The 21,636-nt window shown below is 48.6% G+C and overlaps 2 protein-coding genes across 2 annotated transcripts in view; both read left to right on the forward strand.

Moving 5' to 3' along the window:
* The window catches only part of itfg1 (integrin alpha FG-GAP repeat containing 1), an 83,207-nt gene extending 73,251 nt beyond the window's left edge, over nt 1-9,956 (forward strand). Inside the window, exons 15-18 of the mRNA XM_067249011.1 lie at nt 286-410; nt 3,471-3,553; nt 4,541-4,658; nt 8,676-9,956. Coding sequence (XP_067105112.1) covers nt 286-410; nt 3,471-3,553; nt 4,541-4,658; nt 8,676-8,735 — 386 coding nt within the window. The 3' untranslated portion in view covers nt 8,736-9,956. The remainder of the gene's footprint in view (nt 1-285; nt 411-3,470; nt 3,554-4,540; nt 4,659-8,675) is intronic.
* A 57-nt stretch (nt 9,957-10,013) lies between these two features.
* On the forward strand, nt 10,014-21,094 carry LOC136955326 (neuropilin and tolloid-like protein 2). The gene is made up of 11 exons (XM_067249012.1): nt 10,014-10,100; nt 10,908-10,969; nt 13,321-13,377; nt 13,716-13,856; nt 15,142-15,390; nt 15,916-15,963; nt 16,120-16,247; nt 17,112-17,340; nt 19,619-19,732; nt 19,951-20,081; nt 20,177-21,094. Exons 2-11 carry the CDS (start codon nt 10,960-10,962, stop codon nt 20,747-20,749), a joined length of 1,680 nt encoding a protein of 559 aa, XP_067105113.1. The 5' UTR covers nt 10,014-10,100; nt 10,908-10,959; the 3' UTR covers nt 20,750-21,094.
* Nucleotides 21,095-21,636: the final 542 nt, after the last annotated feature.

Below are 21,636 nucleotides of genomic sequence, written 5' to 3' on the forward strand. Positions count from 1 at the left end.
GATCATGGTGTGATGGTCTGATTTGTGTCTTTTTACGGGGGTTGTTTATGACGATGAATGTCTAATGGCACTGTTGTTGTGTTGTGTCCCATTCCCCCACCCTCTCTCTCTATCATTCTATCTATATCTCTTTCTCTCCCTCTCTCACTTACTCTCTTTACACATGCTTTCCCCCCATCCTTCCCCTCTTCTTCACTCTCCATCCCCCTCTCCCGGGCCTCTCATCATTCCTCCCCGCCCTCCCTCCTCCCCATCCCCTCTCCCCTCCCCGCTCTCTCCGTGCAGCGGGCCAGCTGAGCCAGTCTGCTCACCTCTCCCTGCAGCTGCCCTACACCGTGCTGGGCCTGGGACGCAGCGCCAACTTCCTGGACCACCTCTACGTGGGCATCCCCCGCCCTCCCGGACACAAGGTGAGGGGAGACTTACTAGGGAGGGGTGTAATACAAACTGGAGGGGGTTTGGATGCTAGATGGGGGGGGGGGATGGGGTGTTTATGGTGGGGAAAGGGGGGGGGAGCAGGTCAGGGGGGGTGTTGGTGTGACACCATGTCTGGCAGGTAGAGACACCATGAGAGCGTCTCCACTCACCAGTCTGTAGGACCAGGAGCTCCTGAGACACACTCCTGCAGCTGTTCAGGGGGGGGCCAGTGATGCCAACCCCCATCCTCCCTCCTGTAAGCATGACAACAGCGACATGGTACAGCCCCTTCCCCTCCAATCCCATCGTTTCATAACAACATTTGAAGCTGCTTCACTAAAAAGACAGCCACAACAACAACAAAAAGACATATACATCCTAAAAAAAGCAATCCACACATAAACCCAGTGTTGAAAACATTGGGCTTGTGACCCCTGTCACATGACTGAAGGTAGGTGTCCCTGCCCCCCCCCCCGTAGCTAGAGTGACGCCTAGCTCCCATGGCACACTGTCAATAATTCATCCGTCTTCATCTCTCACCGTGTGGCAGCGTATGTACCTGGAGCCTCTGCCTCAGCGAGGAGCCCCAGCTGTCTGTCGCCCCTGCTCCCTGTGCGACGGCGACCAACGTGCGTTTGAGAAGAAGCGTTTCGCTTGCTTCCTCGACGCCGCCCCTCCCCCCGCCGCCGGTTTCTAGTTGAACCGGACAGGCGGATTCCCTCCCACCCGCCGTTTTACACAAGGGAAGCGAGGTCTTCATCCAAGCAGATTAGACTTGCAGATTAGATTGCCGCACTTCTGCACCCTGCGAGGGAGCGTCTGTGAAAGGCCACTCTTTTTCTCTCTCTTTCATTCTCTCTTCTTCGCTCTCCTTCTGTCTTTCCTCTCTCCTGCTCTCTCTCTCTCCCTCTCCTCTTGTTACGTTGTCCCACGGTGCCGCTTTGGGTTACGCCAGGAAATATTTTCCCCTCACAAAGCCTTGCGTTGCTCTACAAAGAGCCCGCTGAAACCTTTATGATCCTTCTCATTATGCTAAGAAGCTCCGTCCTCCGGGGTCCTGAGGAGAGCTGTGGTAGCAGCCCTGTGGTAGCAGCCCTGTGGTAGCAGCCCTGTGGTAGCAGCCCTGTGGTAGCAGCCCTGTGGTAGCAGCCCTGTGGTAGCAGCCCTGTGGTAGCAGCCCTGTGGTAGCAGCCCTGTGGTAGCAGCCCTGTGGTAGCAGCCCTGTGGTAGCAGCCCTGTGGTAGCAGCCCTGTGGTAGCAGCCCTGTGGTAGCAGCCCTGTGGTAGCAGCCCTGTGGTAGCAGCCCTGTGGTAGCAGCCCTGTGGTAGCAGCCCAGGTACTAAAGGAACCTGGAATTACTGGCAGAAGTGGCAGAGTCTACACTGGGGACAGTAGGCGAGGCTTCACAGAGACTAGTGCCAGATATTTGTTTCCTGCTCCCAGCCTCCAGTTTACATTTAGTCCAAGGTTTGAACCCCTCTCGAGTCTAACAGGGTGAGGTTTAAGATGAGTCCTAGCCCCCCAGCCCCAGTCCTAGTCCTAGCCTCTCTATCCTCTATTGCTGGCCCCTGTTCAACCCGCCCAGATAGGGTTAAGGACGGAGGAGGTATTGAAGGTGGAAAGAGATGTGAAGACTGCATCGTGCACCATTTCTCTGTCCTTCGCCTCACTTATCACGCTCCCTCGAGAAGGCACTGCTGCTCTTCAGGCTTACTTCACTAATCAAGCTCCCTCTCTTCTCTCCTCTCCTTTCGCGCACGCTCGCTCCTCTCCCCTCACAGTCTACTGCTCGCCTGAGAGAAACCTTGATTCCCTCTGCCAGACTTCTTCAAACCCTGCTCATCTCTCTTTTTTTCTCTCTTTCCCCCTCTCTTTCTTCCCCCTATGGTTTTTCCCCCTCTCTCTTTCTCCCTCTCTCGGTCTCTTTCCCTCTCTTCTGTCTTTCTCCTTCTATCTCTCTCATCTACCTTTCTCCTTCCCCCTCTCTTTCTCACTGAGTCTCTGGGCTTGGCAACTAAAATGCTCTCAGAAGAAAACACTTTTCTCGTCCTAACAACCAATCTGCTCCCAGCCTACAGCTCTCAGTGTCACCAACCCTCCCTGCCTGTCATCGAGTCTGTACAAGTCTGAACCTAGGAGGGCAAACCGGCGCTAATAAACAAACTGATGAGGCTGTACCGGTAATGTATCAGCAACAGTGGAATGTTCTACATCTCACATTTCATTCCCCCTCCCATGTCAGCCTAACTATCCTGGGATACCTGACAGCTCTCTGTGCCTATAGGTTCCATACGCACAGATGCACAACACACGCATACACACATACACACACCAGGCTAACCCTCTCAGCGAATGGGGTGGGGCTAGACCGAACATTGTGTGAGCGGGCCAGTCGTGCTAGAAGGTGTGGTCTCCTTATTACCGCTCATTTGTCTACCACAGCCGCCTGCCTGCCTCCCTGCCTCCCGTCCTAAACACAGCCCTTAAAATAGCTCCTCCACCATACAGAGCCCGCCTCGACCGCGGGAGCTCGTTAGACTGCTGCTCTGCAGGAGGAAAATCCAAAAAGTAAAGTGCGTGTGTGTGCGCGCGTGTGTGCGTGTGCGCGTGCTTGCGCTGATTCTTCCGGGTGTGTCCTCTTCTTCTTCTAAATGTTGTCAAATGATAGATGGTTTGTCGGAAATTAGCTTGTCAGTCCCGAAAGGACTCCCTAGCTAGGAAAGATGAATTCTGCGTTTGGTGCTAATTGCTGCCCAGAAACAACTTGAGGAGAGAAAATTACCTTTGTAATTGATACAGGGAGGCTTAGGAAAGCTTCCCGTGAGGTCTGGGAGCTGTGTGCGCTGTAGACTGACAGCCCCGAGGAGAAGGGATGTGTCTCCCTGGAGAGAGGTCAAGAGCTGTGGCCTGGCCTCTTGTGTTGCTACCCTGTCTCTCTTCTGGCTTGTGAAGCATGTTGGTCCTCCGTTTCCGCTCCCCGGCCCCAGTTACCTTTATACTGACACTGGTAAGTCTTGATGTCCCTCTTCCCTCTCTCGTCGTTGTCTCTGTAGGATGTGAGGAAGCAGGAGTGGACCGCTATCATCCCCAACTCTCAGCTCATCGTGATCCCGTACCCACACAATGAACCCCGCAGGTATAAGCTCACGCACGCGCGCGCGGACATACACACTGACCCGCCGACACCACGCACCCACAGACATATGCCCGTACACACGATGACCCAATTGACCTCACGAACACACGCATGGACACATTCAAAGGATTTTAAATGTGACTTCAAACGCTGCGGGCTACGACTGAGACACGCAGGTGATAGTCTGCAGTGCCGCTATGGCAGACCAATAGAACAGCAGTTAGGGCAGCAACAAGGAGAGGCAGACCCTCTCAGCGTGTTCCTCAGCTCCTTCTAGAATGATCTCCATGTGGTTTCCATGGTGTTGTGTGTGATTCACATGTAGCCACCCCTCAGGAGGGCGGGCAGATGGAGGAGTCTCTCCCTCCGTATGGCCAGCTAACACGCGCACATACACACACACACACACACATATGAACACACATACAAATTATTTACCGCCGTGAAATGTAGTGCGGTAAAGCATAAAGGAAGGAAAAACAAATGCTAATCCATATTACTGCATGTAAATGGCCACACGTTTTCCATTGGTTTCTAGCACATTCCTAAAGCACGGTGAATGGAAGGGATGCTAAGCTAGAGAAGGTCTACCGTGTCACTGTGTGGCAGATGTCCAGGTCAGCATGTTACCGCTGCCACTCTGTGTCAACTCTGACGATGCTGGTGCTCACCATTAATATTTAATGTGTTTACCAACTCTGGCGAAAACCTGCTCAAATGAAGGCCTCTCCCAAACAAATTGGTGTCTGCTTTTGTAGCTACAGCATTTAACCGTTTAGCAACAGAATGGAAAATGCTGCTGTATTTCATCATGCTAGATGAGTGGAGTAAAAAAGTATTCACCTTTCGTTCTGACGTTCTTCTACCCACATTGTCAAAATAGTTATCATTTTTAGTCAATATCCTGTCGGTTAAGGAGTTTCAGGAGGTCAAATGTGTTCCAAGACACTAACGTAGCCCCTCCCCACCCCTCTGGTGCCCGTACAGCTGGAGTGCCAAGCTGTACCTCACCCCCAGCAACATCGTCCTGCTGACGGCCATCGCTCTCATCGGGGTGTGTGTCTTCATCCTCGTCATCATCGGAATACTCCACTGGAAAGAGAAGGTAAACAACCCGTGCTTCATCAACATCCTTCCATTTTGTTTTTTTCTTCACCTCCATTTTTCAGTTTATCCCCCGTCTTCGATTTGTTCTGCTCCTTGGTATTGAGCGCGGATCAGACAGACAGACGCACTGGTAACAGGGCGACGTCCCTCTCCCTATTAAAAGACTAGGCCGGTGATCCTGTCAATATGCAGAGGTCTGGAGCCTGTCTCCTAATTGCATGTTGGGAGAATAAAACCTCATCACTGTGACAGCCATTGATTGATCTGTAGATGGAACCTGTAATAACTGGGTGTGTTTGTGTGTGTGTGTGTGTGTGTGTGTGTGTGTGTACATACTGATTGACAATCTCAATCCTGATTGGACGCAACACCATTGCGTGTCAGCAGCAGTGCCGTGTCTAAACAACCAGCCCCCTCCCCTCTCCCCCAGCACCAGGCTCTGTGAAGGCTTGTAGAGACTGATGTAGAAGGGCAGGGCCTGGCCCCCTCTCCCTCCCCAGGGCCCTGGTTCCGGTCCAGGGCCTGGTGGGCTGGTGGGCTGGGGCTGACACCATCAGCCCCCTGGTGGGGGGATGGTTGTCCCAGGGAGAGCAGCAGATGGGTCAGTACCAGCAGCAGATGGAGGCCACTGTCCCTGTCCTCAAGTCCTCTAGCTCCCTGGTGAGACTCAGAGGTTGACACACACACCCACACACACCGACACACACACATCGACATAGACGCGTACATTCTCTGTCTCTGTCTCTCTCATCACTTTATTTCTCTCTGTCACCTCCACACACGTACACACACGAACACACACCTGACACACACAGACAGCAGCGGGCCCCAACCTGGGCTGATGGTCTGCTGTAATTGCTTTGTTCTGTCCTTTCAGCATGGCAAATCTGTTGTTCATTATCCATGTGAATATGCCCTCTGGGGACTACACACCCTCTGTGTGTGTGTGTGTGTGTGTGGGGAGAGAGGGAGAGGGAAAGAGAGAGATAGAAAGAAGAGCGAAAGAGAAAAGAGATACTGCCATAGTGACTGTATGTGTGTATCCAGCATGCCCAGTCTTCGAGCAACTGATCAACAGCCCAGTGCCATCGGATCTGGGCTGTGCCCACTGACCAAGGCACACACACATGCACAGTAGCTGTGCTGTCTCTGCTGAGCGAGGCGGGTTGGCACTGTCTTCATCTCCGAGCCGTCTGCCCGGGCACAGCCCCCGCTCCACACAGCCCCCGCCCCACACAGCCCCCGCCCCACACAGCCCCCGCTCCACACAGCCCCCGCTCCACACAGCCCCCGCCCCACACAGCCCCCGCTCTACACAGCCCCCGCCCCACACAGCCCCCGCCCCACACAGCCCCGCCCCACACAGCCCCCGCCCCACACAGCCCCCGCTCCACACAGCCCCCGCTCCACACAGCCCCCGCCCCACACAGCCCCCGCCCCACACAGCCCCCGCTCCACACAGCCCCCGCTCCACACAGCCCCCGCCCCACACAGCCCCCGCTCCACACAGCCCCCGCCCCACACAGCCCCCGCCCCACACAGCCCCCGCCCCACACAGCCCCCGCCCCACACAGCCCCCGCTCCACACAGCCCCCGCCCCACACAGCCCCCGCCCCACACAGCCTCAGCCGTGATGTCTGTCTGCACAGGCTGGCGTCTCCAGGAACACGGACTTCGCAGCTCGGAGCTGACAGACTCTGCTTTAAAATAGCACGTCTGGCTCCGCATCTTAGGCCTCGCTTCTACCACTTACAGCACACTAATGAGACATGGGGAGACGGTGGGTGGGGTGGGGGGGTCATGGAGAGGGAGCGGCCGGGCCGGGGCTTTACGGAGAGTTGCCGTCGATTAGAGAGCGATTGAGCGATCACGGGCGTGATGACGCTGGTAATGAACGCGCAGGTAATAACTGCTCGTTCGGTTGAAATCTCTACGACTTGTCTTCGGCAATATAACTCCCCCCCCCCAGGCGCCCCTCCTCTCCCTCCACATGGCAGCATGTTCAGCGTTAGCACGCCTGTCACCGCTGACTAACTGAAGCGTTTTTGACGTCTTCAGCCGTAGCTGTATACAGACTGTACGTGGTCGACTGCTCCCCTCAGCTCAGGGCCCCTGTCTGAGGCAGGCGGGGGGGGGGGGGCACAGGGGGGGGGGGGGGCAGCAGGGAACACTACAGCAGACAGACGGGGTCCAGCGAGGCGGCCGGACAAACGAGCCCTGCCATAGGTCAGCCTGGGACTGACGGCTGACTGACATTTGGCAGGTGATATTTAACCTGGCCTTCTGCTGTTTGTTTCACCAGCCTCAATGTCATGCAGAGGGCAGAGAGGGGTGGGGGGGGGGGACGGGGGGGGACAGAGAAAGACAGGGGGGGGAGGTACAGTGAGGTAGAAGATGGAGTAGAGAGAGAAGGGTGGGGGGGGGGGGGGACAGAGAAAGACAGGGGGACAGAGGTACAGTGAGGTAGAAGATGGAGGAGAGAGAGAGAGGAGGAGGGGAAGGGAGATGGAGAGATGGGGGAAGGGGGAGAGGGAGGCGAGGGGAGAGACAGAGAGGTAGAGATGGGGAGAGATGGAGGAGTGTTATCTCAAGCAGCAGACATGGGTGTGCTCGGTGCAGGCTCAGATGGAAACACCTTCAGATGGTGAACACACTTCACACATTTCAACGGGTCAAAAAAAACACATTTCATGGAGTTAAAACAACTTTCACGTGTTGTGGAGATAAAAGATTCAGGTGGAGTCAGTCTCAGTCTTGCTGGGAATGCTCTGTGCCCCGCAGTCATGAAAGACAATTGTGGAATATCGTTGAAAATTGAGACTTATACCTTTAAAATGGGTCAAGTAATCCACTTACAACCGCTTGACATTCAGTCGGCGGAATATTATTTCCTACACCTCTCAATCTCACACACACCATTGAAATGCATACACACACACACACAAACGCCACATGCCGTGCATCTGTATCATCTTCTCTCCTATCCATCCCTTGACCACCTCATTACAGGATTGAGCTTCAGACCAATCAGTGGCTGTCGGAGTGATGGTGTAGGTCTCCGAACGTTGACTAGGTTCTATTCCCTCAACATGCAATTAGGAGACCAGAGCTCGGCATATTGACAGGATCACCAGCCAAGTCTTTGAATATGGAGAGTGAGAATGTTTACATCTGTTTCCTCTGCACTCAATAACAACAATATTTTATCTGAGTGTGCACGTCTTGTGCAAGTCCCAGACGTGAGTTTCAAGATGAGAGAGAGAGGTGTTTTAGTATCTGTAAAGAGAGTCTTGTTTCCTGTACTGGTTGATAGACCTGTCTCAGAATCCTCCTATGAATTTAGAAAATACCTTCCGACAATGTCAGGACATCACATTTACATTCATAACGGATCCAAACTCGATCCAAACAACAGATCTAAGATACATTTTCAATCTAGTCATCTTTAAAAGTTTCATCTGAAAAACTGTGATATCCCTCTGGTCAGATCAGATGTGTGTATAGCCCTGGACTGTTCTAGAAGGAGTGATCCTGCCGCAAATCTGACAGCTTCATCTCCGTCCTGTTTGAAGTTCCTCTCTTTTCATCCTACTTATGTGGAGCCTTTGTGTCCTGTTGCCGGGGGAGACATAAAGGAGCAAAACCTAAAAATATACTCTTGAATTATCTCCGTAAAACAAGCCACAGAAAGCCTGTTCCCTAGTGCTCAACAATGGGATTTCGAACATTGTCACGTTACCGATAAGGATTCTTCTCAAACGCTCGCACGCAGCCAAGCACACTCACATTTTAACTGTTGCCCACGTATTCATAAATGCAGAGTGTACAGTGTCACACCTCTCACAGAGACACACACACACAGAGGTGCTCTGTCCTTGAGTACAGTGCAGACGTGTCAAGGTCAGACCCCTGTTTGTTCATCACCATTTGAAAGGTCAGAATGATAACAGTGGTTTATCAGGTGATTGTCGTGACCTTGTACCCCCCCCCCCCCCCCCCTCCCATTGTGTTTCAGAAAGCGGATGACCGGGAGAAGAGACAGGAAGCCCACCGCTTTCATTTCGATGCCATGTGAAGGAGCTGCCGACCAGACGGGCATTGTGGGAGAAGTGAAGCGCATGAACACACATCACATACGCACCCATAATACACATCCGTCACACACATACCACATGAACCACACACACTTCTATACACTTCTTGCACATGTGCTCATGCCCCCAGACAAGTCCTCTTTGTGTGGAATAGTAGGCGTGAAAAAAATGTCAATGTTTTCTTTCTTGGACAGTCAGTTGGCTGGCCTCCTTCAGGGCCCATTGTGTTGACGGAGTTGAAAACGGAATGTTTATATTGTTATTTCTTCACCCTCATGTATTCCAAATGCCAAAATGTAGTTATCACACTGGACCATGGAGTTGGATGGCTCTGACTTGAGAGAAGGACATATTCTTGTGTTCCACTGTAGCTCCGTTTAGGAATGGGTACCACATGGACACAGAGAGATGCTACTCCAATATTTTGCAACATTTCTGAAATGTCTCGACCAAATGTCAAAATTCAGATCAGTGAGATTCCCCAACGTTTTGTTTTTGTTTGATTGTTCATCTGTTTGTGTGTTTGCATTGCTACTGTATATGTGATGTTACTTGAAATTCCACTGACCTTCCTCTCAACCCTAACTTCCTGTCCGCCCTACTCATATCACTGGAATGTACTCCTCTCCCGTCTTAACCTTTTTAACCTTGAATCCTTTTTATCCCAGTTGACTGTCCCCACCGCTGACAGGAACTTGTGAAAGGCTGCTACTGCTGCACTCTCCAGCTTGATCCTCATAGCTAGGCCTCGGGCAAATACTGTCTCTGCTCATAGTCATATTCCACTTAACAGGGTCCACTTGGTGCACTTTGGAGAACCAAATGGTCTATATGTATACAAAAAAAAACTAATTACGAGTCAACAAGGCTAACTAAAGCATTATTGTGGCTCTGACTTTTATTTGACCTTCATCCACGAGTAGGAGGCATAACCCATGACTAATCTGAAGCCAAGGCTTCCGCATGTTTCCATTTCAGACTAATGGACAAAGTGTGTTGGAATACCGCTGTCCAACCTTCAGCCATGTTCTTGTGGTTTGCACTTTTGTACTAATGATCTTCAGCATACATGTCTAATTTATTGCATTTTGGAGTCTTTGTTAATTGGGTTTACATGTTGAATTTATGAAGTGTTCATTTGTGTTGATTAACAACTGTGTTGGGGTTGCAAATTAAAATAATTTATGCTGAAATAAAATTAAAGTCATATCACTTTATTCCAAATCAGAAGAATCTCTGTGATCCTGTTCTCTTGTATGAGAAGTGTGAAATCCTCCCACGGAGATATTGCAGAAGCTGGAGCAGATGGTTCGGAGCTCTTGTGAACTCTTGCAGCGAAATTCATGGTGTGTAATCTGGAATCCATGGTGCCCTCGGTAATGAATTCCGCTGCCATACAGCAGAGCGCCTGATGAATGTGTTACTATGTATGATCCTGGGCTCCTGTGCGTGATCTTCAACAGGGATAGCCCCTGGGCCATGCCTAATGAGCAGGGACTGGCCTGCTTATAGTTTGCAGGAAGACATCTCTCTCTCCTTCTGTTCATTTCCACATATAACCTAATTAGGATTTAAGCGCGTAAACACATCGGTACACAATGCTTTTTGGGGGGCATGGCGCGCATCTGCCCTTTATTGTCAGCGTTAAACCTCGGCACAACTAGAGGGAAAGAGAGAGCGTGATGAACGCCAGGGATTTTACACTCGGCGCTGAGGTACATGCGTACAAGCTGCTCATTCAAGCAAACAGCGCCCACGGCTTAAATGAGCCTCGTTTAGTGCCATTACTTCAGTTGAACCGCAGATAGACCGCCTCCTCGTCTCCGCTCTCCCTCTTCTCCGCTCTTTCTATCGCCAGACTGTCTCTTGCCAAATACACGCTTGTGGTAGAACTGGACGGGCTGGCATTAGAGTCTGAAACCTCGTGGAAATATGTCTCATTCGTCTAAATGGAATTAACGGCGGCTCTGCTATATACTATCGGGAGTGGTTGAAGAAATCGTTTTACGCGGAGGGAAAGACGCGCAGGATAGTTTTCTTATAGGCCTATAGGCGATGGGATTAAGGACATCGGAGAAAAGTTGTATTTTTGTGAAGAGCATATCGTTGCCTTCCTGGATCCGTAACATGGAAAGATAAAGTGTGTTTTGCAGAGAAGCTTCTGGAGACGCAGAATACTTGGTACCGCCAAACCCAGGAGAGGAGATGCACACGGGTGAGTTGGTTATGCGCTATAATGTGGTAGAGCTAACAGGAGTTGGATAGGTTCTGTGTTTAAGAGATTAGAAATCGATTCTTAAACTTGACTGCGGTGGCATTACAGCATCTATTCATGTATATGGTTGTTGTTGTTGTTTTTTGGGGGGAGAATTGTGTTTTCTTTAGTAGCCACGAAGCTGTTTTAATGTGATTTAAGGAACACCAGAATTCCATAACTGCACCATAGTCTACAGGTTTATGATTCATGTCCAAATCCAACCGTCTTCAGACTCTAAATAAATCCATATTACGAAAACAAAACTGCCTCTGAAGATGTTAGTAGGTCTGATAAAATAATAGCATATTATTAATAATAATAATAGCATCTGCAATTAACACTACGTATGCCGTGCTCAAACTTCGCTTATTTTTTTGCTCTTTTCGCCTGTGAACTTCACTGCGCTTCAGCAGATCAACGTTCGAACTCGTGGTGCTGAAGTAACAGCTCCCGCTGATTCGCACCACATCTGGGGCACAAGCCAAACCAGTGATTTTGCGGCTCCTTTTAAGCCGCCACAATCTGTTTTAAATCTCTGACTGTTTTACGTCTTTGCCCCCTTGTGACCGATCGGGAAACGCGAATATGTAATGGTCTACCCTAATTTATGTCGGCTACACAACCCATGACTGCACCAACCGATTGAAACGGCTCAGTCTCCCTGGAGCCTAAAGTAGTCATGCAATGTGAGGAAAACATGGTCGAAAGCAAACCTACAACTGAACGCTGAACAATCTTTCTCGTGTCCAGCATGCGTTATTTAAAACGCAACAGTGAGGACAGGCTTTCAAACATTCTCATGTGGAATTCATAGAAATATCATATTGAGATGTATTATACATAGCATATCACCTTATGGGAGGCATGTCCTGTGAGGACATATTCTACTTCGGAAACAGCACAGAAAGCAACAACTAAACTGTATGTAGCCTTTACAACCTTCTTCAACTAACCTTAGAACACATACATTGACAAGTAACAAGATGCAATTAATCTCCATTCAGTGTGACTTGTGTCTACTGTGCTGTGCTGTCCACAGTGGGAGGAAAGGATCTTCAAAGGTGTCTATCATGGTTTATATGTGCTCCCCCACCTTCAAGCCCTATCCCATGATTAATGGAGATGGATTGGCTGAGAGTCGATGTGTTTTGGCAACTAGTTGTGTCTCTGTCTGTCTGTCTCTGTGTGTGTGTGTGTTTGGGAAAGCGAGTGTGTGCAGATGTGTGTACTGCCGTATGTGTGGGCTTAACTTCAGCGTATCCTCATTTGGGGCACGGGGTGCATATCTGTGTGTGTGTGTACGTTTCTGTGTGCGTTTGTGCACGCATGGGTGCGCGTGATTCTCGGGAGATGGGCTAAATGGACTCCCTGATTCCCCCCCTCTGCTCCCCTGGACTCCGCAGTCTCCCTGTGTTTCATTATGCAATCTGTCATCCCCACACTCTCTAACGCCATAGCAGCGAGCCAGCCTATTATGAAGCCGGTAGGGATAAACCTACATGGGCTTATCAGCTGAAGACAGCGTTGTGGTCTGCAACATGCACAGGGGGTAGTATGGCTGGTGTTAGAACTGATTTCAGTACAATACCAGCCCTGTTGTGTCTGTTGCCCGTACCTGAATGCTTTCATCCCATCCCCACTAAGGCCCGTCCCGTCTGCAGGTGGTTGCCTGGGCTTTAGCTCATCGGCCGAACCCAGTCGTACGGTGACCAGTGCGGCTGCGTACCGTCTGATGCGTTGATGTCGATCTTTCTGCGAGACATTTAGCCTCTGCTGCTGATGTAAGCCGCACGGCGCTGGTGCAGATCTGTTCTTCACTCGTTCTTCTCAGCACAGGCCCTTCTGCTGGTCCAGTCCTGCTGTGGCGGTTGAGAAATCAGGCCAGCTCAACTTCACTCAGTTCAGTCTTGTGGATATGGTATTAATAGCATCCCATCTGACACCATCTCAGCAAATGTATAACGGTATAAATCTATCTAGCTTCCTTGTGTTCTGCTGTGGGTTGCAGAAATACACAAGTCTGTCTCTGTCTATAGACATGAAAGAGAAAGGTTATAATGTATTGACTGGGTTGGTTTGGGTCATGATTACCATGAGTGGAAGATGGTCTTGAGTGTGTGTGTGTGTGCGCGTTTACGTTCATGCATGTTTACTGCCTCTCACAAGACTATATTTCTTCTGCTATATCCTTGGACCTGTTTCTTTGATGTATAGGTTACTACCAACTGGTAATGTGCCATGGTCATTTGATGAAAGAAAATGCATTGGTAAACACAAGCTAACTGATTCCTGCTGTTTGTCTTCTACAGCCTGGATACTTTTAATTCTGGTAGAAGAGGGATTTGCTCTGGCACAGAGAACTAAAGGTACCTCGTCACCTTCTACTACTAAGATTAAACGATATCTGATATTGGTTGATACTGTCTGTTTTAAGTGTTATACCTTTTGAATAAATGCATATGTATCACTAAATAAACATTGTGGATGGATGCCAGGACACAGATTAAACCCCACTTCTGGTCCAGAGAATCCTTTAAAAATAGATTATTCAGGACGATCTGTGTCTAAAAGCAATCCTTGTATGTATGGCATTATATGTATGCATCTTATCTTCAATGAGGTTTGCAAAAGGATTATTTATTCATCCTTTCATTATTTCATGCATTCATCCCTTCATCCATCCAATCGCTGGTTGTGTTTGCAGAGTCTCTGAGTGATGAGGGCCCCCCTCAGAGTCCTAATGACTGCGGTACCTGGGTCCGCAACATCAATGGGGGGGTTTTCACCTCTCCCAACTATCCTGGCACCTACCCCGCCAACAAGGAATGCACCTACATCCTTGAAGGTAAGGAGGGGGGCGTTATGGTCGATTTATCACTTGTATGTCTGTAGTGTTATACTTTTTCTGCTGGTAGATGGTGGCTTGAGTATGGAGGGAAAACCAGAGATGCTATGCACTAAAGTTAAAGAAACGGAGATATCTAACCATCCAGCAAACTATTAGAGGTTTCTTGTTAGTGTTGGGAGGTCTGCTGAGGAACGTAACTGCCTCCATCTGTCTCTATGATTCACGTACGGTCTCTGTGGTGTTTTGGAAAGGAGAAAGCTGGTTGTTGGTTGATGGGGCGTATATTTGGCTGTTTGCCAGGGCTGTAGACAGCTACTGTTTGAGCTGTCTGTCGATGCTTTTTATCTTTTTGGATAGGGAAGAGCTGTTTTACTCTGTGTGTGTGTGTGTGTGTGTGTGTGTGTGTGTGTGTGTGTGTGTGTGTGTGTGTGTGTGTGTGTGCGTGCGTGTGTGTGTGTGAAGTAAGAAGAGAGCTTCGGAGCACCTGGCGTGGATCTGTAGAGGGAGATCTGTAGTAGCTCAAGGGCTCCCCCTGTGGGTGAAGCTAACCAACTTCCCTTGTTTAAACGGCAGATAAAGCTGTACTTTTATACATTCTGTCTTCTGACATATTATTAAAATAGAAAACTGTCCCTCAGTGTCAGTCTGTAAACCATGTGCTACAACACCAGTCAAATACATGACTCAAGTCCAGTGATACCCTGTACCACTCATCTGTCACCTACGCAAGAGTATTATTAATATTTATTCAGAAACATTCATTCACCATCTTACATAGTAATCCAAATTCACACAAGGGCAGTTGGAAATGAAATTTGTGACGCTGTCTTCGTGGTTTAGAAAAATACATATGTTGTAATTGTAGTTGTGTCAGTTGCTTGTAAGATTGTACTGCTTCAGGATGTTAGGTTTTGTCTTGCTCCAATAAGCAGAGTAGCCTAAACAATTCTCCCTTTAACACAGATATAGGCAATCTGGGTCATTCATAGGCTCAGAGGATTATTTACATGACAAGTGAACTTGTGACCGCTTTTGTATGGCTGAGGCAGTATTTTGTTCATGGTTCCGGAACAGAAAGGCAACATGCTGCCACGTGAGGACATTTCTCTTCATCGGACGGTGTTCTCTTTGGTACATTTGAGTAAACATTATTTCATGGATGCTGTTGTTGCACATACTGGATGTGTAGAGGAAATGTATCTTGCCTGTGCAGTGCTTCAAGTGTGTCTCTCCCATCTCGGCCTCCCCTTCCTCCTTCCGTCTCCCCTCCTCCGTCCCCCAGCGCTCCCCAGACAAAGAGTCCAGCTGGCTTTCGATAAGAACTATTACATCGAGCCGTCTTTCGAGTGCCGCTTCGATCACATCGAGGTCCGAGACGGGCCGTTTGGCTTCTCTCCCCTCATCGACCGGTTCTGCGGGCAGAAGAACCCAGGCCTGGTCACCTCCACAGGTCGCTTCATGTGGATCAAGTTCACCAGCGACGAGGAGCTGGAGGGCCTTGGCTTCCGCATCAAATACACATTTATAGCAGGTACGACTGATTTATGACACACACCTGCAAAGCCCTCCTCAAATATAAATTCATGGCAGGAAATACAAGTTCGTAATATACACCCGCATGGGATCATCGAATACACATGCAGATACACATCCAGCAGGAAATAAATATTCAGAACACGTGCCTTATACACATACACATTCATAGCAGGTAATACATATTTGTAACCTTTTAAGCTTCACTTTCAGATTTAGTGTTATGAGAGGTGGTAAGATGAATTAGTGATCAAAGAATACTTACATGATAATTGTGTCTAGAGTGGAGAAGACGATTCTAGTGTCTCACACGGGAACAATACTCCATATGTTGTTCCCTCTCTGCTGCGTTGAAACGGCGAGCTGTAATCAGCAAGTCCCATCAGGCGGCAGATATTTCCCCCGGCGTGGTCCTTCACACGATCTGCTCAGCTTTAATGGGATCTTATCACCTGTTCTCAGCTCCCACATTTCTGCTGTGTGAACCGAAAGTGAAAAAGAGTTTTCCTCCTTATCATTCCAGACCCTGATTTCCATCTTCACGTGGGAGGACTGTTAAATCCCATCCCAGGTAAATTGTGCCAAATGTTTACCAGTTTGGTCCGATCCAATCTCCTTGGTTCCTGTATATTTTATTCTATCAGCTTCATCTCTCCCTTTATGTTCACACATCGGCTATTCCTATTCTTATAATCCCCCCTCTCCCCTGGTCCAATCTCCCTCTCAGATTGCCAGTTTGAGATTGGTGGTTATGATGGTGTTATCCGCTCCAGTCAGGTCGAAGAGGAGGACAAGATAAAGGCTGGCGATGCTGTGGATTGCATCTGGACCATCCGCGCCCCACCCCGGTCCAAGGTCAGCAGCTTTCTTTTTCCTCTTCATCTCTTTCCCCTCAATTCTTCCTCTCCTGTGGCTAAATGGGTCATCATGATGCCACTCACTGCAGAGGTTCAGCCACGGAAGACAACACACACAAACACAAGTATGAGTGCATGCACGCGCACACACACACACACACACTCAAACACACATACACACAGTGATTAGGCGACAAGACACCAGCACTGGGACACGCTCTGTTCTCTGAACTCGTTCTCTACTCTGCTGCACTGAAACAGTGCAGCAGAGTATCTAGAATTAGCAGCAAGTCAAGCAGGGAGCAGCAGGTATTAGGCCAATGAAGCGGAAATCGCTGAAAAGCAGATTCAGCAGTACAAGGAGAAGGCTAAAAGCAGCCACTTAGCCAGTGCAGACTCAGGCCCTCACTTGTGCTAAATAGGCTGGATTTCTTGGAGATTAATTCACAAGCTTGGCAAGAGCAAGGCTGAGAAAAAGGAGCTGTTATTGACAGACTAGATGGAACAAGCAGAAATCAATTGAATAGTCTGGGATCATAACATCTCCAGGGTTTTCAGCTTTAGAATGTGCACACATCTGCTCCGAGGATATTTGACAACTGTTGCGTACCTTCTTTACAGCTTGAATATGACATACATCTCATCACAGTATCAGGTCAATAGATGGTATGGTTTGAAAATGCACCCCCCCCCCCCCCCTCCTCCAAGTTCATGGTTCTCTACACAGCTAGCACCACTCCAGTCACACCAGATCAGTGATTATCATAACACTAGTAGGGAGAAGTGTAAGAATCGAATCATTCACACTCATACTTTTTCTGCTTTCCATTCTCACCCGTGGATTTGTGTTCTGGGTCTATAGATCTATCTGCGCTTCATGGACTACCAGATGGAACACTCCAACGAGTGCAAGAAGAACTTTGTGGCGGTGTACGACGGGAGCAGCGCCATAGAGAACCTGAAGGCCAAGTTCTGCAGCACCGTCGCCAACGACGTCATGCTCGACAACGGCGTGGGTGTGATCAGGATGTGGGCGGATGAGAAGAGTCGTCTCAGCCGCTTCCGGATGCTCTTCACCTCGTTTGTAGACCGTGAGTAGTTACTGGTAGCGCCATCATCCTAATAGAACCCTCACCAAGGGTTCGCCATCTGTCTTGCTGAAGTAAGCAGATAGTGTACAGTCATGTTAATCACATATTACCCCAGATCAATATTTTATACATTATATATAGTATATATAAAATATTAAGAATTTCTATGCAAAACTCCTATCTTTTTTACCATCTACGGTATACTCCTATTAGCACTCAATGTTGTCTGAGGTGCTAGTCATTGTAGTAACATTAATCACTGTCGGTCATATACTGTATTTCCCCGGAGTAATATGAACGCAAATAGGTATGAAATGCATTAATATAGGAAGAGACAGTGGATTAATCAAGGTACACTGGAAGTAGCTAAGTACCCCAAAGAATGATGGAGAATGGAAGTCCTCTCCTCTCATGGTTTAGTTCATTAAGCCCTCACTAATCTTCCAGGCACACACTATACATTTATGACAGGCAATGTTGAAGGTGCTATTGATGAATAGGCCAGATACTCTGCTATCAACAGGGCCTGAATGGCTAACTCACATTCAAGGCTTCATTCTTGTAAAAGTATACAATCTTGTGTTCAAAGCATTAATACTGGGAAGCCAAATGCTAGTCACCCACAGCTTTCACTGTGTGACTTATGGAAGCTAACAGGTTCTTGGTATTCTAGTCACATTCTGACACAGTCATTGTAATTACAGGTCACTCAAATAGGAAAAGTGGAAATTCATCCCCTATTGATGAAGTGAAAAGCTTGAATTGGGTTTTCAAAGATATTTTTTTTAATTTGTAGCCAAGCACAAAGCTTTGCCATTTTGTGTGCCAGTTTTTGACGCATGCAGTTAAAGGTTGTATGTAAATTTAGAGAAAAGGCTAGAGAAGAAATCATTCTTTCAGCACTTTCCTTAAATGCCTGAATATGTTAGTGGTTAATTGCTGCTTTCCTTTCTTGACTGTGATTGAATCCTAATGCAGTCATAGTCAGCCAACTCATCACTATTGCAGCCTCCTAAAGACTTTGTAAATTCAAAAGTGTAATTTCTTTTCCTTCTTTTGGGAGGGCAGAACTGCTTTGCAAACAACTTTTGTGTCAGAATTCAGAATACACTGCGTATATTCCCTCTCTATCTGAGCCAAGCTTTAACTGATAAGCACAGACCCCAGTTTGGGATGAGAAGACACAAACAGATCCATTCGTCTTCATTAGTCAGTAAACAAGAGACCTCTAGGCCCATTTATCTACCATCTACCACCCCTGTTCTCATCAAACTGTATGATCTAAAAATAAAACCACTTGACACACGCTCACACATTCTTACACATTCTAACATGCATTCAGACCGGCCTGTTCCATCCTTCTGCTTACCTCTGCAACCTTGGGTGCTCTCAGGGGGGGGAAAGGGAGCAAATGGGGTACGTGGAGCAGGTCTGACACCACTGTGAAGGGGCTGTTTGAAGGCGAGAGCCGCCTAATCGCTTTGGAAGTGAGCGCAGAGTGAGGAGAGTAGATCTGTGTAGTCGACGGGAGAAGAAGGGGTGGTACGATCCCCCTCGTCCCACTGTCAGGACCATTTATCCCTGCTGCACAAGATGGGAATGAGGGCTAACGTGTGTGTGTGTGTATGGTCTGCTGTACCAGAACCAGAAGTCTACAACCAGTCCCCTTTCTGTATCTCCTAGCCCTCCTGAACAAAGGCCTGACAGCCACGTTCAATTACCATGCCTCGCCAGCACATCACCACTCGAATCCTAACAGCCAGTTTAGTCTGGAGGCAAACACACACACACACACACAATATTCACCCAATACCAAGGGACACCTGTCACACAAACACACACACACAAACATGCATCGTAACAGGCAATTAAGTCCGGAGGCAAACACACATGCACACGATACGTCTGTATTGTCACACCCGTCACACACACACACACACACACACACATGCATCCTAACAGCCAGTTTAGTCGGGAGTCTCATGGCGCCCAGCCATCTGTGCCTCGTGATGGCCGTCGGAATTGATTTACTGCCTTTCACCTCCTCCCCTCTCCATCCTCTCCTCCTCACGCCTCCACATACACACTGCTGCCACAGCCGTGAAGGTAGCAGTCATCTCCTCTTCTGATCCTGTGCCATCGCTGCAGATGAAGATATATGGCTCTCCATGCCGTCTATTACCGAGCCTCCGTGTTAGCCGTGGTAAATGCTGTTATCGCTGATCGCCCGCAATCTGTAAAAGTAATCTGTAATATCTGCTTCGTCTCACTTCTCCAGCCCCCTGCTCCAGCAACACGTTCTTCTGCCACAGCAACATGTGCATCAACAACTCGCTGGTGTGCAACGGGGTTCAGAATTGTGTCTACCCCTGGGATGAAAACCACTGTATAGGTCAGTGGTCAGGTCTTCAATCATGCATGTGCTGTCGGGATTAGAGGTGGGGGACCGGCCTTTTACAAATAAACGGTTTCTATTTTCTCCTGTCCTTTCATCTCAACTTATCTTTTATCTTTTCTCCCGCCCTCTTCTCCTATCCTCTCCTCCTCCTCCTCTCCCGCTCTCTTTTCATATCCTCTCTTTCCTTTCCTCTCCCACTCTCCTACCCATAGAAAAAAGGTCTAAGGGTCTGTTCCACCAGATCACTAAGACCCATGGCACAGTGATTGGTGTGTCTTCTGGAGTGGTTTTAGTTCTGTTAATCATCTCCATCCTGGTCCAAATGAAACAGCCCAGGAAGAAGGTGGGCATATATATTTCTTTGCTTTCTAAGTCTGCCCAGTCTGCTCTTTCTGAAACTCGGGTTTCTTTATTTCCTGATCCTGTCTGTATCAACAGGTGGTGGCCCGCCGGCCGGTCTTCAACAAGGCGGGCTTCCAGGAGGTGTTCGACCCTCCCCACTATGAGCTCTTCTCCCTGCGTGACAAGGAGATCTCCTCCGATCTGGCGGACCTATCGGAGGAGCTGGAGAGCTACCACAAGCTGCGGCGCTCGTCCACCATGTCGCGCTGTGTCCACGAGCACCACTGCGGCTCGCAGGCCTCCGTCGGAGGCAGCATCAAACACAGCCGCACCACCCTCAGCTCCATGGAGCTGTCCTACCACAACGACTTCTCCAAGCCCCCGCCCATGAAAACCTTCAACAGCACCAGCAGCTACAAGAAGGGCTGCTACGGCTACAAACAGACTCACGACTGTGCCGAGCAGGTGATCGAGGACCGCGTCATGGAGGAGATCCCCTGCGAGATCTACGTCCGCGGCGGAGCCGGGGGAGGAGTCGGGAGCGGAGTGGGAGGGGCGAGCGGCATTGCCGGGGGACACTGCGGGACCCTCAGCGTCCGCGGCAACGGTGCCCGTAACAACACCAGCGTGGTCGACCCCCAGCAGCGTTCCATGTCAATGGACTTCTAGTGGAGATAAGAAGATTGGAGGAGAGACAACCTCCCACCTTGCGTCACACTCATTCAGTATGTCCTCCAATCAGATAGGAAGGACTCTCGCATGCAGGTGTCTCTGATTTGCTCTGAAGAACAGGACACTACCACTCAGAGGAGGGCCAACACAATAGACATTCTTATCTAGAGTTTTTACATCCATTTACACGTAATGCACAGATATAATAATGCTTCTACTTATAATAACTTATTTGAATCTTAATTTCTGTCTCTTGTACTGTGTATTAAAAAATTGACAATTTCCATGCTGTTGCTTGGCTTTTAACTCCTTCATTTTGCATAGTTTGATTTTAGTAAAGATGAAGCCTAGATGATGATGATGTGATGCTGATGATGAGGAAAAGCAGGCTTAGTAGGGAAAGCTCCACAAAACTGTTTGTCTGGAGGAGGAAACACTGGGAAAAAGAGAGATTGATTTGCTGTATGCAATTTGATGTCCATTTAGATCATTTTTAAACTATAACTAAATGATATGGACTCAACAGGAACTGTCAAGAGGAAAATCAAGGATAACACAAAACCTCTCATGTCAAATACTTAAATAACAATATTTAACTAATGGGAAAAGTAAGCTGCTATATAACCAATAGGTTGAATAATACCTTAAAGTTGTATGAATAAGCTTATGCTTGAATCCAAAATAAATGAGCCCAATGCGAGCATTTCTGATATCCATATCCTATTAAATATCTGACCAGTCGGTTTTATGAATGAAAGATCTTCGTAAAAAGACAGTTGGCAAGTTGCAATTGTTTGCTGAGACTGTTCACCAGTTGGATAAAATGAATTATGTGTTTCATGTGAAATCCAGTGTATAAACAAGCACAACCTGTTTCTTGAGAG

This window comes from Osmerus mordax, chromosome 13 (genome assembly GCF_038355195.1).
Source record: "Osmerus mordax isolate fOsmMor3 chromosome 13, fOsmMor3.pri, whole genome shotgun sequence".
NCBI lineage: Eukaryota > Metazoa > Chordata > Actinopteri > Osmeriformes > Osmeridae > Osmerus > Osmerus mordax.